Source organism: Calonectris borealis, chromosome 2 (assembly GCF_964195595.1).
Source record: "Calonectris borealis chromosome 2, bCalBor7.hap1.2, whole genome shotgun sequence".
NCBI classification, from domain to species: Eukaryota; Metazoa; Chordata; class Aves; order Procellariiformes; family Procellariidae; genus Calonectris; species Calonectris borealis.
Window position 1 is genome coordinate 36,706,560 of NC_134313.1, and position 26,968 is coordinate 36,733,527.

At 38.3% G+C, this 26,968-nt stretch overlaps 1 protein-coding gene across 1 annotated transcript in view; it reads right to left on the reverse strand.

Annotated features, from left to right (window-relative positions):
• Window positions 1–548: 548 nt before the first annotated feature.
• KCNB2 (potassium voltage-gated channel subfamily B member 2) overlaps window positions 549–26,968 on the reverse strand; it is a 180,003-nt gene continuing 153,583 nt past the window's right edge. The window contains exon 2 of the mRNA XM_075141663.1: window positions 549–2,899. Within this exon, the coding sequence (XP_074997764.1) occupies window positions 737–2,899 (2,163 nt within the window). The 3' untranslated portion in view covers window positions 549–736. The remainder of the gene's footprint in view (window positions 2,900–26,968) is intronic.

Consider the following 26,968-nt stretch of genomic DNA (forward strand, 5'->3'; position numbering starts at 1 on the left):
AATTAAACTGACAAATGCAATAACTAAAGTTATGCAAATAAAAAAAAAAAAACCATCATGATTTACAGCACAGATAAACTAAAATACTCTAGTCCTTAATTAACAGATACACTCATGAGCTTTTTAACAGAAAGCAAGATACGTGAGATGCTTTAAGTAGAAGTTGCAATTTTGCAACATAAGTCTGTACAAAACCTCCAGGCAGCACGCTGTGAAGGAAGTACCTGTGTCCCAGGAAATGCTTTTTCCATAAATCCTTGTTAACAGTAGCTTTCCCCCCAGCCCCAAACTATTTACAAATATATGCATTTTGCAAGCTCAAAGCACCTTGTTTCACATCTTTATGAATGCATGCATTGACATTTCATCCTTTCATGTGCAAATTCTAAAATTCATTGTAACCAAGAAAACAAAAAAAAGTTAAAAGACTTCAAAATCTGTCTACAATCATAAGTGAAAGGATCAAAAATGTCAGATGTTGCAGAACACTGGCTCCTAACAGAGCTCTCTTTATTTTATTCACTGTTCTTGAGTCATTTTTTTCCCGTTTTTTTGTTTGTTACAAAAAGCAGTCTTTTTTTTTTTTTAAATTAAACAGTATTTAAACTAAACAACTCTTCATGCCATGCAAAAATAACATTTTATGCACTTTTTTTTTGAGGCTTTCCATGTTTTAGTTCATAGGCATTACTAACTGTGTTTTAAGAAAAGGTATTGTTATTGCTTTTGTAACTAGTCACATGCTAGTTTCGCGTGTGGGACAGTAACCAGTTTCTCCTGGACTTGAATGAATTTCTGGGGCAAATAAATGGTTTTCCATTTTGTGACCTTCTTGGTTACTGTCTTTCTTTACCTCACCCACAGCATGGTAAATGTCTTGGGTACAGTTGTGGCTCATGCTTTTGGGTGAAGAGCTGACCTGTGGCTCCTCTGTTAAGTGGTTGCCATCACTGTGTTTATCCCCACAGCAATTTGTCTTGGTATTCTGTTGCTTTTCATGTTTTATACCATGTAACTCCATAAACTCTTCTTCTTCTCCAGTGTCTATTTCAGTGAAGCTCCTCCTCTCTTTTGAAGGGAAGGTGAAAATCTTTTGTTTGGGAAAGAGAGGGGATGATTTTTTAACAGGTCCCTGACAAAGTGCTGACGCATCAGCACCAAGTAAAGGTCGTTCACCTTGGGGTGAATTTTCTTCTAGGAGAATGGTGCTGATGTGCTGAGGGGTGGCCTGTGTGAAGTCTGCTCCTGCCATTACTGGCAGTGGCCTTGCAGTGCTCGGTGGAGTTTGTGGAGCACCACCTCTATTGTCTTTAAAATTAACTTTAAGGGATCTAGATTTTAATGGGTTGCTACCTTTCAGGGAACTTTTGGGGCTTTCCATGGCAGTGTCTAAATGCAAATGACCATGCAAAACAGTTTGGGATCCACTGCCGTCACTGATAACAGCTCTGTCGATTGGATTATAGTCAAAGGTGACATCGGTTGGAGAAAACATTCTGTCTTTTGTGAACGGTATAAACTGAGAATTCCTTACTCTTTGGTTGTCTTCCAGGTTAACGGCATCAGCTGGAAATCTCATTTGCAAATGAGAGCCAGAAAACAGAGAAAGGGGGGACCTCTCCATTTCCGTGAAGTCGGTTGCACAGCTGGCAAAACTGTCGATACTGGATGTGCTTCTCATGTCTGTTATGATGTCTGTAGGTCCAGCTGGCAAAGGATCTCTCTGACCTGTAACTTCTTCCATTTCTATTTCTTCTTCATACACAGGTGGCTTTGCTGACTGGTCTTGGTAACCGGCATTAAGATTAGGCTGAGACTGAGTTTTAGTAATTTCATTGTACAACATCTCCAGTTTTTGGGCACTGAGGTGCTGCGGGCTGGAGGATGCTGCGGCGTTGTTTAATTGCTCGTGGGAGTCTTGTTGACTAACTTCTTGGTATTTGTTCTCATAAGACTTGTTTGAGCTTGTTTCAGACATTGTCCTTCTGGCCCACTTCCACCGGCTTGGGGACAGGTGGTTGTCATCAGGTGTCTCCTTTGGATTGGCTGCTTCTCCAGGCTTACCTGAATCTACTGCTACGTCTATCATTTCCATACTGCGAGCAAAGGCATCCTTCAGGTTCATGGAGACAATACTGCCGTTTCTTTTAGCTCGCTCAAGTGCTTCTCTCCTCTTAATTGCCTTCTCCTGTCTTTTCTGCTCCTTATAAAACTCTGAGAAATTGTTCACAATAATTGGTATGGGCAGGGCTATGACCAGCACTCCAGCGATACAGCAAAGTCCTCCAACTATTTTACCTAATAATGTCTTAGGATAAATGTCACCGTATCCTACAGTAGTCATAGTGATTGTTGCCCACCAGAATGATGCAGGGATACTGGTAAATTTTGTAGCATCCTCATCCTTTTCAGCAAAGAATACAAGACTCGAAAATATCATTATTCCCATGGCTAAAAATAATATCAACAAGCCCAATTCATTGTAACTCCGCCTGAGCGTAAAACCTAAAGACTGAAGACCTGTTGAATGTCTGGCGAGCTTAAGAATCCTTAGGATCCTCATAATACGAAATATCTGAACTACACGTCTGACATTTTGGAACTGCAGGACACTTTTATTGGACTCCGTGAGGAAAATGGTGACATAGTACGGCAAGATAGCCAGTAAGTCAATGACATTTAACGGGCCTTTGAAGAACTTCCACTTATTTGGTGAGGACAGAAAACGCAAAAGGTACTCCATGGTAAACCAAGCAATACACACAGCTTCAACGTGTGCTAGCTGAGGGTTGTCATTTGGCTGCCCAAATTCATCTATTTCTTGAAGCTCTGGCAGTGTGTTAAGAGACAAAGCAATAGTGGACAGTACGATGAACAGAATGGACACAATGGCCAAAATCTGTAAAACAAAATAAACAATGTTTTGGTTAGACTGATACAAGCGTATTTGTCGGGGCTTGCTTAAATCCTTTCAAATGTGCATGTGTCAAATAAACTCAGAATGGTGGAAGCTGCTTTGGCTGCTGCATTCATTATTTTGTTTTAATGTTTTGATTTTTGCACAGAGAGAAGACATTAGAATCATCTTAGACATAGTCAAAACCTGATGGTTTTACTGCCTGCAGTAAGCCAATTCATTTCAGAAAGCAAGCCATGACTGGTCTTACCATTTTTAAATCACAATGGGAGGTGATATTTATTATTGCAAGTTACCAAGAGAAGGATATAAAGTTCCTGCTAGCGTGCAGAACATTATTAATTTTCTGCATTAAGTGTAATTGTGTAAAACTTTACACAGTGCAGAGAAGTGATTGGGAAATACCGTATGTAAGCTGTCAATTTAGTACTACATAGTGCACACCTTCCTAGCCATGCATAAATTTATGAGCCAAAAGTCAAAGTTTAGAAAAATAAACAAGAAGCATTGTTCAGGAGACTAGTCCTGCTGAATTGTCATGCCTAGACACATTTCAGGTGCTACAAGAATTGAAGGTATTGGCCCTGAATTAGGTTGAGAGCAAGATGTTAAAAAGTAAGCAGTAGTATGAAGGTGAACCCAGTTTCTCATCATGATTAAAATGTGTAAGTAGACGAATGCTTCCTAGAAATAATGTTTCAATTGCTGTCTCGGGAGATAGATTTTCTGAAATATTTTGTCATTCATTTTGATAAAGTTCGGGCACCTCCGTACCTCACAGCCTTCCATTTTGCCTGGAATAGCTGGTCATTCTCATTTACAGAACCACTATTATGAGAAAAGAAATCAATCTATCAGAGAACCTAATGGTTTTACTACAAAGTTTAGTTATTTACACTCAAAGGAATATGGGCAGCTTTGAGATAGTGTGTGAAGTGTTAAAGTGATGCAGAAATTATTGTAACACTTTACTTGGAAAAAATACATTGTTTTGGTTCGAAGTTCTAAGTAAATCCAGGTTTCTACTAGAAATACTAAAATAAATTGTTTTCTGTTTTAAAGCTCAGTGTAAGCTCATTCATAAAAGCATCTGCTCTCATTTCTCAGAAATGGTACCGTTAAATCCACTTGGTGATGTTTGGTGTACTTCCCAGGACACAGTAAGTCTGACAAAATTGCTGTAATACCCCAGAAGAGTGAAGCGCAGCTAAGCAGAATGCAGGCGTGATGAGTATGTGGGGAGAGATTGGTCACAGTGGTGATAACGGCTCCAGAGACGGAAAGGCCACCTCACTCTAACTTTGAGAAAAATAGCAGTAAGCCTGTTTCATCTGGGGGTTACTAAGCACAAATTCAGCTCTCTGAGCAAAAACTGAAATTGCTCATGGTGTTAGGGTCCGTATTTGGCATCATCTTGTACTTATCTTGTGCTACCTTTGGCCTTTTTCAGCTAATAATAGTACAGAACAGGTAGCACCTTTCATATTTTGAAGTATTCCAAACAGACTTGTACTCTCTCTACCAGTGCTACTTCTGCCTTTTTTTTTTTTTTTAAAAGCCATATTTATTGGAGGAATAAGATCCATTTCTTTCTCCTGCCAAGTGAATTCTGGACCACCTGTCTTCATCCTTCATACAGCCATTCAGAAAACATACTCTGGTTAATCAAGCCTATTTAGAAGGGCTGTAGAACCCCTTAAAACAACAGCAAAAGAAGCCAATCTTAGTAAAGAATGAAGGCAATAACACTGCGTACCTAGGCAGGGCTGAATAATGAATTTGTGAAGTCCTGTAGCTAGGACAGAGGCAGACAAAAGGCAACGCTATTGGAGAGCAATAACTACCTTTCAAACCGTGAAAGTTGCCTGTATCAGATTTCACTGTGAAAAAGTTTGAAGCTTAAATAAAGTATATTAGGTTCTCCACTTCACTGAAATTACTGTGAAATAACTAACGCGTGCTCGAGTTCTCCAACATACTCAGTAACATAATTATACTTTCAGAATTCAAAGAACAAATAAACGTGGCACAGATGTGAATTGTTGAGTTTGCAGTTTCTGTCAAACTGATTGCTTCCTCATTGGGGCCGGCATCACAACGTACATAACAGCATAGGAAAAAGGTGTACAATACAAGGACACAATTACTTGACATGTGTTGTTCTTAAAAAATAAAATCATGAGAACGTATCTGCCTGATTGTCATCAAACTGGCTGTGGTTAGGAAACACTGGCGTTTCAGTCTGTCATAGGGAATTTATTTTATGCCTAAATGTTCCCCAGCATACAAAAGATCCTTTGAAAAGAGGTGAGTCGATGTATATCACCCCTTCTTACACTGTGCGACAATGCTAAAACTCCATGCATTTTATAGGTCTTGAATACAAAACTTCCCTGTTCAGAGTTGCCGCCCAGGGTGTTTTACTGACAACAACCATCTATCTGTTCCAGCCATTCATTCATATGCTGGTAACATGCAAGCCTGAACTCTGCCAGCTATTTGAATAAAATCTACAGAATAGCAGGCCTGGAATTTTTAGTGTTTTATATATATAATCTATAAGCATGAGCCTGTTCTCAGTGAAAAAAATTTACAGCAAAAGAAAGTATTTTGGTTTCTTCTAATGTAAGAATCTCAAGCTTTTGTTTGTCTAGGACTTTGTTCTGTAATTGAAGTTGCGCATCATTCCACACACAGTATGTTTTAATTATTGCAATTGATTAGATTTTACAACTCATTAGGCAAGGAATGGCAGGGGATCACTAGGAAGAACAATAGCAACTATGAGGAAAAAAAAGAAGAAAAAAAAGGGACTCCCTATTCTGAGTCTACATAAAGAACACTTTGCAGATAGTATTACGCTGGTAAATCCTGATAGACCAGATGTAGCTGATATTAACAGAAGCACTGAGTTTATAAGAAAGGCCTGTAGCAATCTGCTCGGCTAGCTATGCTGATACAGAAGAGTAAATAAAACCTCCGCTGACTGAAAAACAGTCCTGTGTTCTGGGCATGTTTCTGGAACTGTATTCCGGACTGAAATGCCTGGAAAATTTTGCATACTCCAGGTAATCAGTCTATGACCACAGTTTAGCTATATAATTCTTGACATACTATATTTAATCTGCATTTCAGAATACAAACAATATTCTTTTAAATGAGAGATTCTGGCAGTTTATGTCATTTAGATACGGTTCTACAAAACTACATAAAAATCCAACTCATTAAACTTTAAAAATATTTCCTTATAAATTGCAAAATGCTTCTAAAAGAATGGACATATTTAAATTCCTTTCTTATGGGCTGGGTATGAAACATTTTAATCTGCTGCTGATGCAACGAATAGTAAAACATTCCTTGAGTTAACGATGCAGTCTTAACAGGCTCTTCCAGATACTGTTGTTTCTGATTTTTGTGGGGGCAAGAACTGGTAGCAATCTGAAAATGTAGTTTCCCAGTATTAAATTGCCACTAAAAACTGGCTTTTTTTCCCCTATGCATTCATCTCATTACTTGTTATTGCCAGCACTGTGAGGATTTCTGCATAGAATGAGCGTACGAATTGAGGCAGAAAAGAAAGGTGTAATGGAATAGGCTTCAAATTGCTCCTTGCAGTTCTGCAACAACTGATACTGTGAAAAGGCTCCTGACGTAACTGGTATGCCAGTCTTATTGTTATATAAAGCAGAGAAAAAAGTATATATTAGGTTCACACTGAAGTATAGCTGCTCAGGGAAAGTACAGTTGATCCATATCTAACAGCCAGTGCAGTATATTTGATTAATATAGATTTCAATCTGTAATCAGGTAAAACTGTATTAGCAATGTTGTTTACTTAGTTTTTGTTCCAGGGTGGGATCTAGGGTAGGATCTAGACCATTTAAATAACAGACAACAATATAGTCTCATTACTTTTCAAATCTCTAGCCTCCATAGGCACCGAAATTTATCAGACTGTTACATATTCTCCTCTTTCTGCATTTAAATGTACGATATTATCTTCAAATAAAGTGCTCTCGCAGTATCTTTAGCTCTGGGTTTAGAAAAAAACTCAGAAAAAATAATCATCGGTCAGCTTTTGAAAGACTTCTGATAACAGTTTGTGGAGAACTGTGTCAAGTTTCTTGGGCACTTAACTATATATTCTCAGAAGCATCTGCTCTTGGGAAAGAAGTGTCTAGGTCTAGATTTGGGCAGATAGATAGCTGGAGTTGGTCTAGGTTCTTCAGAGAAGCCTGAGAGCTACCAAGTGCTGTAGCCAGCAGGCTATGCCGTATCTTGCATAAAAATGTCCTCAGCCTGTAGCACAGAGCTCCCAGCTTGCGCCCAGTCAATCCATCGACTCACAGCCACACTGGCAGAAGCAGAAGGTCAGATCGTGGAGGTTTTAATTTCTCTGAGGGAGTAAGCCCATGAAAGTGGAAGACATATTTGTAGGATTGATGGGAAGTTTATGGAAATCAGTTTAAATCAGCAGCACCCTTACTGTCAACAGTCTTCAGATTGTGATACCGAGTTTGCAACTGAATGGAACAGAAAGTTGTGCTCAGTAGGAGGACTGTCGGGTACATCTGCCTAAATCTGTGTGTGTCCTGTTCTTGACACTTGGGATTATCCAAACGAGATGCCCATTGGAGCAGCAAAGACAACGCTACAAATTGAGCTGCCTTCCAACTATAAGCATTATCACATGAGGAATTTCAAGAATAGGCAGGACATCAGTCTGTAGATATTTAGGAGAAAGGGCCATTATACTTTCCTTCAGCAATGCAAAGGAGGAGCACATTTTTACATTTGTACAAACTGGGTAAGTACAAGGATATTTTACCAGCTATATAATAGCACTTACCAGTACAACACCTTGGCACTGCCTTCAGCAGCTGCCACCGCTGTTCCTTGCTAGTCACTGCAGAACAAGGTCATGAGACAGCATCTCTGTCCCTGCTCTCTTCATTGTCTCCCTTCATTGTGTCCCTGGGACTTCCCAGTTACAAGCATGACCTCTTGCTTCTGGCCCACGATTCTACATTGTGCTGCTCTGCAGAGAGGACTGTATTCAGCTCCCACCTGCCTGCTGGCAGTTCTGCACTCAAAACCTGTACCTGTGTGTCACAGCTCACAGCATGAACAGTCTGGCAGACTTAGAACTCTGTTATTTTGAATCTGAGGTTTCCACAGGCCACACTGAAAAAGTTCAACAAAGAGGCAAGACATTTTGCTATTGATAATGGGGTATGGCCTTTACTGGCTAATGCTCTTTATTAACATAAAGTCCGTGGCCAGGAGACATGAAAAAGGAGACAAATAGGGACAAACCCTACTTGGATTTGGTCCAAACTGCCAATTCCGGCCAATCTAGCCAATAGTTCTCCAACACTGAAAATTATGTAAGAATAGATGTATTGTATATGTTTGCAAATACTCCTTGTCTTAAGTCATGGAAAAATTCATTGCCAGTTACTAAAATTAGACCTAGGTACCAATTTAAAATTATCCTAAAACTATTACTGAAAAATAAATAAGACCTCAGCCTCCAGTCGGGTCAGGTTCTCTGACCTCAGCCTCCACTTTCTCATTATCAGAGCTGGGTCAGTACTTGCAAGAGTGAAGACAGAATTTCATGATAGAGTAAGAAAGAAGTTTATATCATTCTGTCATAAAGTCTCAAAACAGATATCCTTTGTAGTTATCTTACAGGGCCTGCAAACCGTCATTACAAGTGGAAAATTGCCACTGCTTATGCACATCTACCCTTTCAGAGTACACCTTTCATCTCTTTTTACCTCTCTAGAATAAACTCTGATTGCAGACTCCTGGCACAGATCTAACAGCTCCACATAGAATAGAGTGTTGGATTTTTGAAAAATAAGATGGAGGAGAGGGGCATAATTTAACAGAATAACATAAATTTAGTTCAGTTTACAGCTCTATCACAGTTGCCCTTTCAGGAACACATCTGATAATGGCTCTGACAGCATGTGTAATCACTGAACAGCTTCTCTCTGCTACTCTTGATCTCCTTCCTTGATGACATTATTTAGAATTCTGACCTTTCATTTCCACTTTTTCCTAGATCATCATTATTCATATTTTTAAGGACTCAATTTGAATGTTCTTCATTGATCTTTCAGGGATAGTCATTAAGCCTGACATTAACCTCCATATATGAAGGTTAAGTTTTTAGTGTTGTACTTATCTGGTGCCTAAGTGATGCACAGTCTTTTCTTTTTGTCTCTTTGCACTGGGATGACTGTCACCTTAAAAGCTTAGTCTAGAAATGCTCATTTAGGAGGTTTTCACTAAAGATTTAATGACTAGCTCCACAGACACTCCCTATCATATCTTTAGATAGGAGAAGTGGCTACTAGTTCATCAGTAGATGAGCAGCCACTGCTCTGCCTTCAGTTCAGCTTGACAGATGCAAGTTTCCATTAAGCTAGGGAATTCAAGTACTTCTAGATGTTTATTTGTGGTTCCACGAAGTTCAGTGGTGACTCTACCTAAGTAGTCATTTCTTAAGTGGCATATGTCCAGGGATGTGCTGTCCTATCAAGATCACCCAGACTGGGAGCCAACATGTGTAGCAGTGAAGCTGAGGGCAGGTAGTCAAAGGGACTGCCTTTGCTTCTGTAATGAGGTGTCCTTCAGGTCTGTGTCTGAGGAAGCTCAAGGGAGGTGGCAGTTTGCTGCATACCAATTCCAGTATGCATGGGAGACTAATGATGATAACATCATGATCATAACGATGATAAGTCTGGTGGGAGGGGTAATAACAGGTAGTTAAAGCTGACATTTTACCACTAGGTCACTCAAACTTCTTCAAGCACAGCTATATCTAAGCAAAGTATTTTGAAACTGGCTCTGGTAGGTTTACCTGACCTGAGAACCTATCACTGTCCTGGCACATCCTTCACTTCAGTTCAGTCATAAAGCTTTTCTGTGTAGCTGATACTCTTCCTGCTTGAGGGCCCTGCGAGAACTCCATTTTTCTCACAAAGCCTTTCCATATCTATCCCTCTTCCACTTTGTGCTGTCCTTCCCATTCCATAGGCTAGTATTTGCCTTAGAAGACCTAGACTCTTGGAGGGGATAAATCTGCTTAGGAAAGGATTCTATGTTCTTTGAGAGCAGCCTGTTATACTTCTGGTTTAAATTAACAGTAATAAAATACATCTCTCCTGCATTCTGTTACAGGTAAATCACTGTTTTTTGTATTTATGCTATTAGGATAACAGTAATAGAATACATCCCTTCTGCACTCTGTGGTGGGCAAACCATGTTTACTTAATGATTTGCTTATTGCTTTAGGGAAGGATGACCTTGGGGTTTGCACCACCTAGAATTTCAGCATCAGGATTCAGTAAAATGTGGGTTTGAGCATTTCATTATGGCTGAATGTGGAGGTGGCTTTGTATAATCCAATCTTCCAGTGGATAATATGGGAAAATGAGAACCCTGGGAATGTGGACTGAGTTTCTATGAATCTGAAGACAGGGGCCATTAAAGTCAATTAGAACACTAGTTCTAGGCACATTAGCTACACAGTAGAAAATTAACTACAACATTGCTAAAATTTGAAGGATGTATTTACTAAATATTACGACCAAAAAGCGGTGACATAGATCTTGGACACCAGAGAAATTGCTCTAGGCACAAGTAATAGGCAATGGATTGCAAGTGTGACTATTAGCTGGAACTTCAGCACAGCCCTGAAGAAACCTGCTGTAATTAATTATGAGCAAAAGTTGAGGATAATACTGGGGGTATCTGTTAGACTGGCAAAGATGGGAGACCTTAAGTAGTCACAGATGAAGGCAGTCTTCATAGTTTGGGAAGAAGCATATGTATTCTGTTCAGCATCAACGGAGACAACCCTGAATACTGTTTATTTAGCACAAAGCTAATGAGCATTACTTTGGGCTTGTTAATAGATTAAAATCCATATCAAGTTAGTTCTAATATTTTTTTGCTGAACAGCAAAAGGCTATCCCAACTGGAGACATGAAATCAATTATTTAATGATAAATAGCAAACTGTCCGCTAGGACTTAATGTAGAAGAAATGGCAGATCCAGAGTCAGTGTAAGTGAATGGGAATCGCTTTATTCTTTTCACTAGGAATTGGATAAGCCCATGAATTTGTCTGTCATATTATTGCCAGAAGTGGAGCTAGTACCTGCTTAAAATTATAGTGTAACTAGTTTAATCAATTAAATCATTTAATGTAATATAGGTTACAGTGAAAATAAAAAGTATATCTAGCTAAAGCTTTCTTTGCTCTATAAGAATGGGAGAGATTAACTCCCCATTACAAATAAACACAAAAAATTAACTTCAAGAGTCGTGTTAAAGGCTTTATTTATAAAACAGTTTTGTGTCTGCAGAGCTTTTTGACCTCCCTAAATCTTATTTTTAGATGAAACAATTTGCCCATGCGTGTAAGAAAAGTCAGCTAAATTTATCAAAAATGAATGAGATGTCTTTATTAAAGTCTCTGCCTGTCCTCATTCAGAAGTTTTCTGAACCTTTTGATGATCACAGCTGGCATGTTTCTTATGTTTAGCTTGTGTTTTGTACTAGCTGTCTAATTTTGGGGTAGTGAAAGCTGATCATTATTACTTAGATGAATGTACTAGAACCTTCAAAATTTCCACCTAAGTCGTGACAAAGAGCTTGCAGTTTCCAACTCTTTTGCGTAGCAGACCACGTGCAAGATCTGTTCCGCACTCCTTGCATGCACAAAACATTGGCTTCATTACCGGGAATTTCATTTTCAAAAAAACCCCGGAACAACGCGGCCCCCAGGCCCAGAGGAGGAGGTCATCTCCAGCAAGCCGCTGGGCCGACGGTGGGACGGGGAGGCGGGCGGGCCGGCAGCGGGGCGGGGGACCCAGCGGGGCCGGGCCCGGGAGCTGTCCCCCGCCCCGGTGCTGAACAAGACTGGCAAAATAAAGAGAATGCCGGCGCAGTATTTGTTTCTCAGACAAAATACCATTGAAGTAGGCTGGAAAATGTCTCCAGAGGTGAGAGATTCCTTTTTACTGCTTGCCATTAAATCAGTTATTAAAAGCACCCGGCAAATCATGGTGGAGCTAAAGAAGCAGGAGCAATGAAAAATCAAAACGCAATTGTTTAGCTCTGAGAAGTTCTAGTGTAGGCTGTTGAATGGATATAATGGGGAGAATCAACATATCTGATGTACAGATTTATTCTGATGCTACTCATTTTGATATTAACATTCAACTTAAAACAGAAAGCTGGGTATAACTGATTTCAAAAAGAAATGCTTTGGAAATTAGAAGTTAAATTTCTTGGTTCTCACTGTTTCTATTTGCCGTTCAGTTTTAATGGAATTTGTTTGCAGCTGAGACCTCAGATTATTAACCAGGACTGTACACTTGAGTCTCATTTGCTGACATCCATATTAAGATTATTGTTTAAACTATTCTCATTCTATCATCTTTTTACCATTGACTAAGACTGTCTTTTAGTAATATAATATAGCGAGTAAGGATGACCTCACACCTGAAGACTGCTGTTATCTATCAAAGAGATTTGCTACTCAGCCTTACTTGAAATTATGACAGGCACAAAATTCAGACATAATCTTGACTCACACTTTTAAAATTATTTTTCTATCTTGGCTTCATGTCAATTTCTATATATATTTCAGAACTGCAGCTCTATATAAAATGTCTACATCAATCTATAGGTTTATATAAAGCTTATGCCAATATTTCCCACACTTGTGGAATCAGAGAAATTGTTAGGGAAATGAATCCAGTCTGTTGTTTCCTCTTTTGCAGTACAGTCATGTGTAATTAAAGGCCTGCATATCTTAACTGTCGTCTTTTTTACTAACTGTAAGGTGACTTTCCTTTCTTTCTCCCTTTTCCCTATAACCATTTTAGACTTCTGCTGGAAATATACACAATATGATACTTTTTCTCATAACTGCATAGGCTTACATTTATGACATTTAAAATATCAACTATAGCTTCAACAGAAATATATGAACCTTTCATATCCTATCACGTATTTTAGGATGCTATCAAATTCTAGCAGACATTGATTTTTTAGTTACGCTCATTTCATTCTTCAAAAACTATGGCCATAACCATGGGGACTATGGACTTACTTAATATAAATTAAAAAAAAAAAGAAAAAAAGAAGAAAAAAAAAAGAGAGAGATCAAGCTAAAGAAAATAGACCGACTTGTTTATCAGCCTTTAGTTTTTTGCATTTCTTGGAGGGAATTCATCGTATCCTATTGGGAGAAATTGCCATCTATACATTTTCCATTCACAACTTAAAGGACTTAATTCTCTGTGGGGTTTTCACCTCCTTGAATTAATAACATTTACTATAAATATATCTAAAAAAGAATATTGATTTAACTTTAGAGTCAAGTCCTGATACATAATATTTTTACTTTATGCCTATCTTGTTATAAATCATTAAACAATATTCAATTCTCCATAATTCATATTTTCTCCTATAAGTATGTTTTATTAAGAAGATATTTAATAAGCTTTAATTTCTTTTACAGTAAGTTTAATTATTCTAACTACACAACAATCCTACCAAAACATTCTGATAGCACAGTCATCAAATAGTATGATGATCAGTTGATAATGCATTCATAACTTCCCTATGAAAGAAGGAACTGCTTAATTGTCCAGTCTCCTACTGCTATTTTAAAGTATTTTTTCTGTCCATGGTTCACTGCATATTGCTCTTGATTAACTTCTAAATTTTAGAATCTCTTTTCTTAAATAAAACCTTAAAAGTTAAATACAGTGCTAGGGAAAGTTAATTTAGGGGATGAAAAAATGTGCAGCAGTTTAAATAAGATACTAGTCTTAATCAAATCAATAAATAAAGAAAATTTATTTGATTAGATGTAGATGTTTTATAAAAGTTTCCCACCAGTTTCAGCAGAATCATAGAATCATAGAATGGTTTGGGTTGGAAGGGACCTTAAAGATCATCTAGTTCCAACCCCCACTGCCATGGGCAGGGACGCCTTCTGCTAGACCAGGTTGCTCAAAGCCCCATCCAACCTGGCCTTGAACACTTCCAGGGATGGGGCATCCACAACTTCTCTGGGCAACCTGTTCCAGTGCCTCACCACCCTCATAGTGAAGAATTTCTTCCCTATACCTAATCTAAATCTACCCTCTTTCAGTTTAAAGCCATTACCCCTTGTCCTATCAGTACATGGCCTTATAAAAATCCCTCTCCAGTTTTCTTGTAGGCCCCCTTCAGGTACTGGAAGGCTGCTATAAGGTCTCCCTGGAGCCTTCTCTTCTCCAGGCTGAACAACCCCAACTCTCTCAGCCTATCTTCATAGGAGAGGTGCTCCAGCCCTCTGATCATCTTCGTGGCTCTCCTCTGGACTTGCTCCAACAGGTCTATGTCCTTCTTATGTTGGGGGCCCCAGAGCTGAACGCAGTACTCCAGGTGGGGTCTCACCAGAGCAGAGTAGAGGGGCAGAATCGCCTCCCTCGACCTGCTGGCCACGCTTCTTTTGATGCAGCCCAGGATATGGTTGACTTTCTGGGCTGCAGGCGCACATTGTCGGCTCATGTTGAGCTTCTCATGAAGACATGTCACTGAGAAGCAAAGCTGACAACTTGAGAAACCGGAGGAGAAGCAGCTAAATAGTTAGTGAAGCCAAAGTATTCTGTAAATGTAAAGTAAAAGGTAGCATTCATAGGCTATGTCTACACTGCAGACTGAGGGGGAGTGGAGCCCTATTTAGCCTAGTTCTAAATAAACCATCAAGGACAGCAAAACCAATGTAGTTGTTGCAGCATGGAAATTGTGATTCTCACATACAATATTTAAGCAGCTTAAGTATCAACATCATCAGAAATCAGATGGGCAACTCAAGTGAGGGCTGTTTGGAGTAACACTATAGCAGAAAGCAGTCTGCTGAATAAACTCATGGAACTCAACCTCTGATTTCCCCTACCACTATCCAAAGCAGCTGGAGAGCTGATTAAGTTAGTTGGGTGAGAGTTAGCCTAACTAGCCAATCATTTGGACGATGGATCTTTTATAACATTTTTGCCTTAATATTGTTTCTGTTAGAAAGGATGTAGTTCAGGAAGAATGGGTTTTGCCACTGATAGCTAAAATGGCACTCCAGAGCATTAGACAGCTTGGTGGAAAACAGGATACTTTAAGAGAGGCCTAAACTAGACACAGTTTCAGAGAGCCTCTGAAAGTGCAATAAATATTCATCCTGCACATGCTGACCCTATCAGATAATGTAAGCAGGTAATGTAATCAGATCTTATCGCTATTACTGGCAGTGAATCCGAATCCAGTGATTATTAACTTTAATCTTTTAACTTCAGCAGCTCCTGGAATTCCAAACATTCAGGAAAAGATGGAGTCAGATTCTTTGAAAGCTGATGCGGAGGATGGCCAACCTTTATTGGAGTTCTCCTGTTTTGGACTTTTTTTAACCCATGGGAACCACTGCTGGTAGAGCTACCATGACAAGACTGATGGGATGGATCTGGGAACAGAGCTATGTATTTTGAGTAGAATTCCTTACTCTCCTTTTCAAATTTGTCTTTCATGTGGTAAGAATGTTTGTTTTCTCCAGTGACTTTGAAAGCTATGCTGCTAGGAGTTTTATCTCTTGCTGTGGCTACACAGCCAAAATTTGCAAAGGTAGGCATTAGATTGAGAACAGTTCTTTGGCCGGGTTGGATGCCAAGTAACAAGAGTTCAGATCCAGAATTTGGGTTAGAAACTTTTCCTTATGTTAGATGTCCCTCCAGAATTACTGTTGAAACTTCATCTGTAATACTACAGTTTCAAGCCTTTATTAAGGTGTGATGTATTCTGTAACACATCCACAGAGTACCAATGCTCTTCAAACAAATATATAAATGTCCTCACATCATATTTAGAAAGGTCAAATTGTAATTGAATAAAAATCTGATGCACAAAATATTTCATCTATTATTAAAATATTATTAAAAGGTACTGCTCATGCTGCTGTGAGCTCAGACTAACAGCATACTAGATAGGAAAATGCCTGTAAGTTATGCGAACCTTCCAATTTAGGGCTGTATTTTAGACTCTGCTTTTAGCACGAATAACTTGGGCAGGTGCTGAATAGGGTGTTCAAGGAATGTCTGTTTTCTCCTAAACTTTGGATTGGCCAGAAGCAGGGCTGCACATTCACTGCTCTACAGAAAAGACTGGTTTTGTCTGGCCACATATAAATGCCTATTAGGCTTCAAACACTCATGGTCTACCTGTGTCACAAGATCTGGTTTTGTTCTCAGGAAATCAAAGGGAAATTTGCTGTTGCCTTTAACCAGAGTGCACAAGTGGAGTTTGAATATCTTGGTAAGCTTTATTCGGAATGTGCTGATCACCAAGGGAAGAATGCTGTCTATGTAAAGAAGAGCAGGTTTTGGACTTGAGCAGTGGAGTGGGGAAGCAAAGGAAGGAAGTCTGACAAGCCTTAGTCTAGTGTTCCACAAAAGATGTTTTGATATTTTTCCTATTTCGTATTTTAACCAGTAGGTGTCTCTGTTTTATCACGCAGTTGTTGACAAGGACACGATATTCCTGTTGTCACAACACATATTTAGTAAAAAAACATATGTTTCCCATGGAATGAATGTATGTGAGTGTAAAAATGCCGTCTTAATGCTCTTGGCATAGCCTGCTGATTTTCTGACCAACCTAAGCCCCTGGAAGCTTTAGTGAGAGCTCTGGCTGCTAAGCAACTTTAAAAATCATCCTTGTGGAAATTTCCTATAGGATTTTACAAGGACAAAAAAAGGAATTGGTGAGATTCTATGGACATTCATCTAGAAATGTAATAAATCTGGTACAGCTTTCTTTATCACATGGGAAGGCTCTCTGAAGCAGCTTGCAGAACAGTATGGAGTATTCGATTTCTACACAATGCCTCGGGAAATTCCAAGTTGTGGTAGATGAATTATCTTCTCTGCTTCATGAATGTGTAAGATAATATTATTTCTGTATCTATAGCTATCAGGAGTAATAATGTAGATGATTTGAAACATTCACATCTAACTGAAAAGATAAATGTGATGCAATTCTATTCAGACATTTGTATTTTCCTCATCATTTGCAAAACATATAGTGCATATAAATATATATTTAGTTTTTCTAAAATCTTTACAGAAGAGATCAGCAGTTTTAAAATTATATTCAAATTATTTTATTTTAAATACATATAAATATATAATTTCAGAAATTATGACTTCTTGAATTTTAGGAATTGTCTAAGAACGTGATATGTTTCTATTAATTGTTTCTTGGCTTTACCCTTGTTGTCCTATGGCAGTAGTCCATGCATTTAATATCAGGACCTAGTTTTTTGGCTGTTTTCCTGGGTATCTTTATATTTGAGATCCTGGATTAGCTCATCAGTATTTGAGATCCTGGATTAGCTCATCAGAGAGAAAAAACTCCAGACTGGATCTGCACTGAGCCCTGAACTGCGTCAAAGCTTTTTCTTTGTGGGTTGTTCCATCCTGGTCAGGTGCTCCCTTGGTAGAAATCCCTATAGAAACTGTTAAGATTTATGGTTGTGCCTCACGCTAATTAAATTTCACAAGCATATTACCTTAGAGGAGAAAAATGTTGCCTAGTTTAGATGATAGCTGTGCCCACATGAACCAAAGCGGTACATTGAGGCTTTTTTTTGCCATTGAGACCCAGGTCTACGTTGGAAACAGAACTTCTCCAGCTGGAGGGAGCACTGCGTCAGGGACAAATGATGTGTTACGGAGTTCTCCTGCGTGTTCACACTTCCACACATTGTGGCTGTTTCTCCTACTGTTAAGTGGAGCCATAGGTGAGCTACTTTTTAGTCCACATTATGCTCCAAATGCACTGTGATGAAAGGTGCGGATGGCCAGTCTCTACGAGTCCCTAGTCCTGTGTCACCGGTTCCACCTCCTCAGAGGGTGGCCATTTCTAGGAGCCAAGCAGAACGTGAAGTAGTAGAAGGAAATATCAGGCCTTACCCTGAAGTGCTTATTATTAGACACAGCTGTTCCCCGAATGTAAGGACAATGAGGAGTTGACTGTAGAAGGGGAAATCCGTGTTGAAGAGTTGCAAAACAAGGAACAAATTGTGTTGAATCTTCCTGATATTGTCAAACTGATGGTCAGGCCACAGAAACCCCAGAGGTTTCCATGACTGCAGCTATACAATAGTTTCTACAGCTCAATCAAGCTTAAGACAAGACATAAACCTGAAAATAAATTTGTCAGGTATGAACAGCTATGATGCAGCTATTTGCAGCAAGGTTATGGACAATAAAATTAATCTTCAAAGAACCCTTGAACATGGAACAAATACATTATACTCTGGCTATGCCTCAGGAAGTATCTTTTGTAGCTGACAATTTCATAATACATATTTTTTTTTTCTTTTTAAATGCCAGCACCTGGCAATTTATGAGAAAGACTTGGAATGGAGGCTTTGGGGTATTTACAACTGCTTCTATCTACACACTGATTATATCTACTTCCACTTCCTGAAAGTCACATAAAAAACCCAAGCACTACCAGAAAACAAAAAATTTGCTGTAAGGACAATGTGATTATTTTGCACGATCTTTATGATAAGGGATAGCACTGCATGAGAAAGTCATAAAGACAAAAATTTGTGTTATTATTCAGTCAGAAGTGCTAATCAAAAGAAAGCAAATATTTTTGAAAAATCTTTTACTGTGGAATATATATGACAAAACCAGTGGCTTCTAGTAGTTTACAGAGAATTATGGGAGTACTCGAAGAGGACAGTATAATTCAGGCACCAGTCAGTTACATGTGGAATAAACTGGAATCACTGTGTATAAGGAATATACGTAATATTACTATATACTGTTACGCATGGTTTCTCTGAGATGTAAACATACAGCTATGTTCTTTCAAAAGGATTATTTATTATTGATCTTGCAGATTATAATTGCTTCTGCTTTATTCTGGGTCCTTCATGCCCAGTTATTTTTCTGTAAATAATCTAATGAGAAACACATTTTTATGGGAAAATACCTGTTTTACTATACCTATAAGCTAACTGACATTGATGTATTTCACTGCTATTAATAGAAACATGGCAACAGCACCATGGCTGCGGTTTGGTTTTTTTGCAAAATGATTTATCTTAGTAGTCATGGAAGTACATGCTCCTATCATTGTCCCATGCTCCTTTGAAGGATAAGAAGTGGGAGAGAGGTGATTTGTTGCCTTTAGTACAATACTTTTGTCATTATGACAGAAAGTTAATGTTAGTCTGAAAGCAAATAAGTGGCAATACTGCTTTTGCTGTCATACAAGATGCAGAAATGCACATGACGTGGAGATTAAGGAGTCAAAGCATAGGAATATTTGAGGTGCTTTTCAAAATTTGGGATCTTGAGTTGTGAACTGAATTTTTCAGCATCTAAGAAAACACTCCTCATCTTTAAGCTCCTATTTATATTTACCTCTAACAGAACCTGTAATATCTCCCCTTCTGTCTTAATGGTAATATTTCAAAAGGAATTTAGTTTGACATGAGACTGGGATTATTTAGAAATACGGGACTATATTAGTCCCAGTGACTAAGGGAAATATACCATCCTCCATCAGCCCTAACATCACTGTTTGTGGATACATTTATGTTCAAATGATTAGCTCCCTGCTTCATTTCCAAATCCTGGTTCACTTCCAGGCTCTTTCTGGTGGCAGGTAATTACCTCCCTCTGAGATGAAACCAATATTCTTGATAATATACTCCAGGAGAGCAATATGGACAAAACATTGAAGTCTAAAAGCAGGAACAAGGATGTTTGGACCAGATTTGCCCGTGACCTCCACCTCTGCACAGGGCCCTTTTGCTGTAGGTGCCCTTAATGACGCTTCCTGTCTACGTGCTCGGGCTGAACCAGGACAGACATTTTTATCACTGTCACAAAGATGTTTTCAAATGTACATATTATAGCTACAATCTGACACCGAATCTGATTTATGAGAGAAAGCACTCATATAGCAACTGTGTGATGTTACTGTGCATATTTAATGCATCTGCTGGGGGAAGCATGCTATATGTAGCTCAACAAGATAAAAAGCAATTTCTATGGATTTTTATCAGCGGGAGGCTTGTTTTAGAGCAGCATGATTTGGGTAAGAAATTCTAAAAGAGGAATACAATTTCCAAATCTCTCTCAGTGGAAATCAGAGATCCAAACAGTAAAATGGTGCCAGTAAAGAAAGTGAGTAACAGCTGCACTTTTCATTGTCTGATCCTTCCACTTACAGTTAGTCTTTCAATATGATGAACATGATTGCTAACATGAAAACGTGCAAATAAAATCACATTGAAAGTGTTAAACGTCAGCAATGTTAGTAGGGTCACTAGCTGCACACCAAATCTGGAAGCTGGGATGAAAGGGATTAGGTTTTTTTTCTTCACATCAGAGGAAAACGTCTCCTCTGAAATACCCTGTAAAACAAAAAAAGCCGCAATCCCCTCTCCAATACAAAGCACTGTTTTTTATTAAAATTCATTTAGTTTCTAACTCAGTAGCTGGAAAGAAAAGCAATATTTTGGAGTTCCCAATTGCTTTTGAATTTGACAAATGACTTAAATTATTTGCTTATCAGATTTAGTTTAGGAATTAATTGTATACTTTTTCCAGAGGGTGTTACAATTGCTAAAGAGTTTCATCAATTTTCCATTAATGTGTAAGTCATTCTTAGTGATAATTACTAAAGCAGAGGCATCATATTAACCTCTTGGTACCAGAAGTTGGGATTAGCATATTAGCACTTAAGCAACGTAAGCCTTGGTCCATTGGTGAAAAGAGATTAAACTGCAGCATGCTGTGCCTGCTGTGAATGAATTTACTATACCTGGTCTAATCTATTTTCTGCAGTGCACAAATCCTTATCGAGGTCCACAGAACTCAGTTGGAATATCCAAAGGCCCATGTAAAGCAGCTGTCAGGGATAAAAATCCTACCTCAATTTGCTATGTCTTAAACCAGCTCGAAAGAGTGAGCCTTTAGCTGTTTCTTAAGTTTTCTTTCTGCACTCTATACAGTCATTACTGTTTTTTGGCACAAGGTGGTAGTTTTCAAGTTATTTAGATGCACTGAAGCATAGAAGTTAGAGGTAGATAAGACCTATTAAGGCATGTGGAATACTGCTCTGATAATGTCAGATAAATTAATACGCCTTTTGCTGGCTGACAAGGCTGGAATTGACCAAACAGCTAACACAAGAGTATCTTTGTGTGGCTGTAACATTACCAGCAATACATACACTTTTCTGATCAATAATTTATATATCAAGATATGCTTCAAAATCTGATCACCGCAGTAAACCGCAGTAAAAGCCCCATTGCTTTTAAAATCTTTTTAAAAAGCTTTAAAAAGTGACTTGCTAGAATTATGGTGGCAGCAGTACAATTTTAAATTCAGTGACCGAACAAATTTTTTTCAGTGAAATAACTGGCTTAGACAGTTATCATTCATTTTTTCTTCAAACAGTATTTAGACATTGCAAGTTAGAAAAGAAGCAGCAAATATATAGGCTTATACCTTAGATAAAATGCCAACATTTTCTATTATTTATTAAATATGTCAGAAGTTTCATGGGAATAAAGTTATGAAGGAAATTTGTTGTTCTGCATTACTATTGCCTTAAGCTTTGATGACCTGTGAGTTATCAAAACTTACAGTTAGGTCCTGAAATTGAAAACCAGGTGGCCTTTCTAGATACGAGCTGTTTAATTTTCAAGAGAAGTGCCAAGCGCTCCTGGGGAAGGCTGTGGAATATCATGTCTACTGCTTCACTTCTCCTAGCTATAAATTTCCTATTGTATGAAACTTCTGCATGAAAACTACTGTGTAGTAGCTGCCAACTTTACATTGGTCTCATGAGGATCAATTAATTATGTTTGGCATTCGATAAACTTTCAGAGGTCAGTTCCCATTTAAATCCCAGCACCTTGCCTGCTCTCTTCCTTATGCAGGAATAAAAGACGGGGTTATTGTTATCGTTCACCTCCTGCCACGCAGGCACTCAGGGATGGGCTGGCCACAGTCTAAGGACCTGCGTTGATATTCTTACTATCAATTTTTAAATGGTTCTGGAAATGATACCACGCTGGACCAACTGTTAGCATTAACCACAACTGAGCTACCTCTCCAAAGTACTGGTTCGCATGACATGATTTTATGGCATAAGATAACTTGTTTTCTTTATGATTTATCATTTACTATTTACATTGCATTGCTGGAATAATGTAGTTCACTTTGAAGTGGGCTCTGACAATTGTCAGACTCTCGTCTGGATCTAGATTAAACCTGATACTGAATGAACACAATAAATAAAATGGAAAGACAGGAAGATGGGAATGCTATCTTTACTGGTCAAAGCTTAGTACCACATATTATCTATTTTATATGGTTTTTATATGAGTGCCTTTAGAGGGCGTGAGTGCCTTTATGAATTCTGGGCACTGTGTAGCATTAAGTGCTCTTCACATAGTTAAAAAATACAATTTATTATTTTCAATGATCATTAGATTTACATATGATTTATATATGTAAGACCTCTTTGCAACAGTCAGAAATGTAAAAGCGCCCTTAGATTAAATGAGAATTGGGTTGTCACAGTAACAATATTTTTCATTTCCTCACAGCGAAATAAATACAATCCTCAAAGATAAGGGCAAAGCTTGAGATGGGTAAACTGGTCCAGAGTTTGTGTAGTTCAATTGGTGGGACTGGCGTCTGTTAATACTGTTCACTTTCTTCCACATCTCTAACAAATATCAAATAATATTTCCAACAAATGGTTGACGACTTCTCTTCCCTCCTGCACTTGTTTGCAGTTCTGCCAAAACCATGAGAACATGAATAATGTATTTATTCTATACATCTTCCATGGCAGAAAGAAGCTGTAAGTATCCTATTTGAAGAAAACTCTATTAACAAACTGGAAATGAAAAAAAAAATCATCCTTTTCCTCCACTCTCCTGCCAAGCTGGAAGACTGCCATTATTAATTATTCTCACTACATTTTGTTAGTTCATTAAAATTCCTGTTTACCAATTTATAAACTTCCCCTTCTGAAATGTGTATGAAGACATAATCTGTTTGTGCATGTATTTGTGTGGTTATCTATCTTAACTACAGCATCTACAAAAGCAGAAACCTTAATGACCTTAATGCAATCAGGAAAGGAACTTCTGAGTCCTTTCAATACAAATGTCTTATTAATGGCTTTTACAGCTGATCTGCTGAATGCTAAGTTGAAACATATGAGAACAGCTGATATTATGCTGATAGACAAGAGGTCAAACATCTACAGGGGTACATACGTTACTGCTGAAAGCTTAAGCAATTGCTTGCACGCACGGTTATTTATAGTGTTGAAGAGTGAACCAAGAGTATTGGTATCTGATCCATATCTCAGATACATAAAGCAAACTGAATGCCAACTGAGGGGACAACAGATGCCCATGAAGCTCGTCTGGTTGACAGATGTCATTTTGAATAAAGTTATTACATATTAATGACCACTTAAGCGGATTTCCTTTGCTAGTTTCTCTCTGGAACAGTCACCAAATCCCAAATGATCTGGGCTGCATTACAGTCCACGAAATACACCTACGCTACTTCAAGGTTGCATCTCAGGCTCTTTGATGAAGAGTCGTCTTCTTCCTAAATCTCCACAGCTGTGGAAGTTAACTCTCACTTGGAGCAGGAAGTAGCTGTGGAACACGGATCGCTGGCTGTAAGAATCAAAACTTCGTGGTAAGAATAAAACCAGCTCCAGACCATCAGAGGTCCTGGTTAGATCAGAAGTTTGAGTTCATGCATTACTTGTATTGGTTTCCCTTTAGCACATTTTTAGGTTTGATATCCTACTTTAAAAACGGTTCTTGGATGCAAACATATGCTGCTTGGTTATGAATAAATCAACAATAAAAATATTATGCTTAGTTTATGAATACAAGTAAGTAAAATGACTTTGCTTGGTTTTTAAACTGTGTAACACCTAACTGCAATGAAAAATGCATCAAATATGCCTAGGAAGCCAACAGCTTCTTTCTGAGCAGAAATGTGACTGGGAACTGCTGCTGTTGCTCCCAGCATTACCATAGAGATGGTACATGAGAAGAATAAACTTGGGGACTTCTGGAAGCCTTTGTATTTTGTAACAGACAAAACTATGCAGCTCAGAACAATGGGCAGCATCTCTCCAGGACACATGCAGGAGGCTATGCAGCGCAGAAGGAAGCGGGAACTTTACATGTAACGAGCCACTTAGCATAGCAGATTTTGGGGTAGCCTCTCATAACAGAGGAAAATACATTCCCCAGTGTGAGCTTAATTTTAAAAGACATCTGCTTACAACTGTAAGTGATAATATTTTGCAGTGATAGAGAACATTTGAATCACAAGCAAGAGACTGGAGTATTGGCTGTGACTACCTGCAATTACCATTTCAACTCTCTCTTACAAAGATTTCATTCCAGATCTCCACAGCTGTTCATATTCGTGTACTATACAGATGAGGAGGACAAAGATATCCGCTCAGACTACTTACAACTCACAGTCTTTTAGATACTTAGAGTAATCTAAAATGTACAAAATGTACATCTAAAACAGCAGAACATTGTCTCAAGATTACAGACTCTGCAGCAAAGTCACCAAATCTCAGATTTACTCTTACACAAAACTGCTGTTTACAAATCCCTAAATTTCATGAGAGCAGCAGATGGTGAAAATACATTTCTAACTCATTTCTGTTCTATGCAGTGGGATGAATTCTTTTTGCTCTCCTCGTAAATATCCTTCCAATATGATTCTAACATTATTTCCCAAAGCTGAAATTGGTTATGAGGTTGTTTTTTTTCTCCATTTCATTTATATTGTTTTTGAAGCGAAGAACAACTAAAGCTTATCTTCATTTACATTTCAAATGCAGCACCTGTCAGCATTCGTATATAACAATATACATATACACACATATACACATACACACATACACAAATACACACATATATATGTATGTATGTCCACCTATACAGAGAGAGATTCCTGTTAAACATCTTCAACTCTGAAAGACAAAGGCTTAATTTAGGAGTATTTAGAGTTGTGGGCTACATTGCTGGCTTGGTGCTAAATGCAATTTACTAAGCACTTTATGCAATGTTTTATTATACAAAAAATTGCAGATGTGCCAAAAGTAACAAAGCGGATTGGTTTGGAAGATTTAATGAATTTATGTCAGCTCTGAAAGCCTGAGTCAAACATCATATTCCTGGAGCTTAATTTGGATTGCTAGTGCAATTAAGAGCATACAGTTAGGAGATGTTTGAACTGGGCTGGAAATACTCTACTGGAAAATACGGTTTTGTTACACATCTTTTCTGCATTGTATCATGTTGGGCTCCTTTCTTTTTTACTGCATACTGCCTTGCCCAAGACTTGCACTTCCCGCTATGTCAATCTTTTCAGCCCCCACTGATTCCTGTGAGAATCCCACCTATGGGAGAATGGCAAGAAAGAAAAGCTCAAAAATAACAATAAAAATGCATATGTTCCATGTTAAAAATCCACGGGCTCTGAGGATTTCAGGTAGATACTTGTATAATAAATGCATACAGGGTGATTCGTTGTTCATTCAATATGATGAAAAACCTGGAACACCCCCACAGGGGGTTCTGTTGTGTTTTTCCGAAAAAATCAATTCACAGTATTTCCTGATTTGCTTCACCAACCTGATCTCATTTCAACAGTACTCTTTGTGAGGAAGATGGAATAGAGATCTTCTAACACAGTCAGTTCAGCTACAAATTCAGTTATACAGAAATGTTTTTAATGTAATCTTGTACTATGATTCATACCCATTTAGCAAGGCCAAGCATTAATAGAATCAAGAGAAAGAGGAAAAGAATAAAATTATGACTAGACCTTACACTAGACCTATTCTTCAGAAAAAGCAAAATGAAAGTGTCTTAAGACTGACTTGTGTATTAGAACAGTTATCCACATAATATTGATGTGTAAAAATTAGGAGTATCTACAAAATATTGAATGAAGCCTGGAGGTACTTCACCAGTGCTTTAATGTTCATTATGTATCATATATATTGATCACTAGAACAGATGGGTAAGCATTTACTGAGGAAAATTTTGAGTGAAATGAAAATGAAATAAATATTTTCTCCATGCCTTTTCTTCTGTTTTAATGATAAAAAGGAGGGTTTTTTAGAAACCAAATGTCTCAGATATCCATTACAAATGTGAAGATTTTCATTTAGAGGGAAAAGCTTTTCTAAACAAATTTCAAACAGTAAATTTCTGACTCTCTCCGTGGTAAACTAAGAGTTGAGCCTTAAGTACCTGGACAAAACACTAGTATACTTCTGGGGGTACTGCATCACTACGTGGACTCTGGCGGTCTGACTCACCTATTGGAATGGTCAAATTCTACCTTCCCAGTTTAACTACCACTTTGCCTCAGGTGGATGAATCTCAGCACAAATGTTTAACAGAGCCATCACAAAGGTGATGTGTTTCAATGCACAGCAAAATAATATCCAAATCCTTGAAAACAAGGCTGGCTCAGTATGCCCAGCACATCACCTTCTGGGGCAACTTGCACATGCTCAGTCATGGAGGTACCACCATAGGCACAAAAGGAAGAGTGTCCATCTTCCCTCTACGCTGCATTTAGGGGGATGCCATTGTGACAACACTTTTAAATGAGTTCATCAAAATTAAGGGTGTGAAGTTAAGGTGGAATGAATCTGAATTCTGATGTTCATGACATTTCCTGGTACTTCATATAATCACTAATTGCATATGATCTATAAAAAATTAAGATTAAATAATAAGCACAGCATATTAACCTTCTCTTAGCTTGTAGATAATCTATATGAGAAGAGTACAATTCATTTTTCTAATTGCAAGGGAATTTCATATTATTCAGTGGGGTACCCTCAGGCTAGATATGTGCAATGGCTTCTACTACTG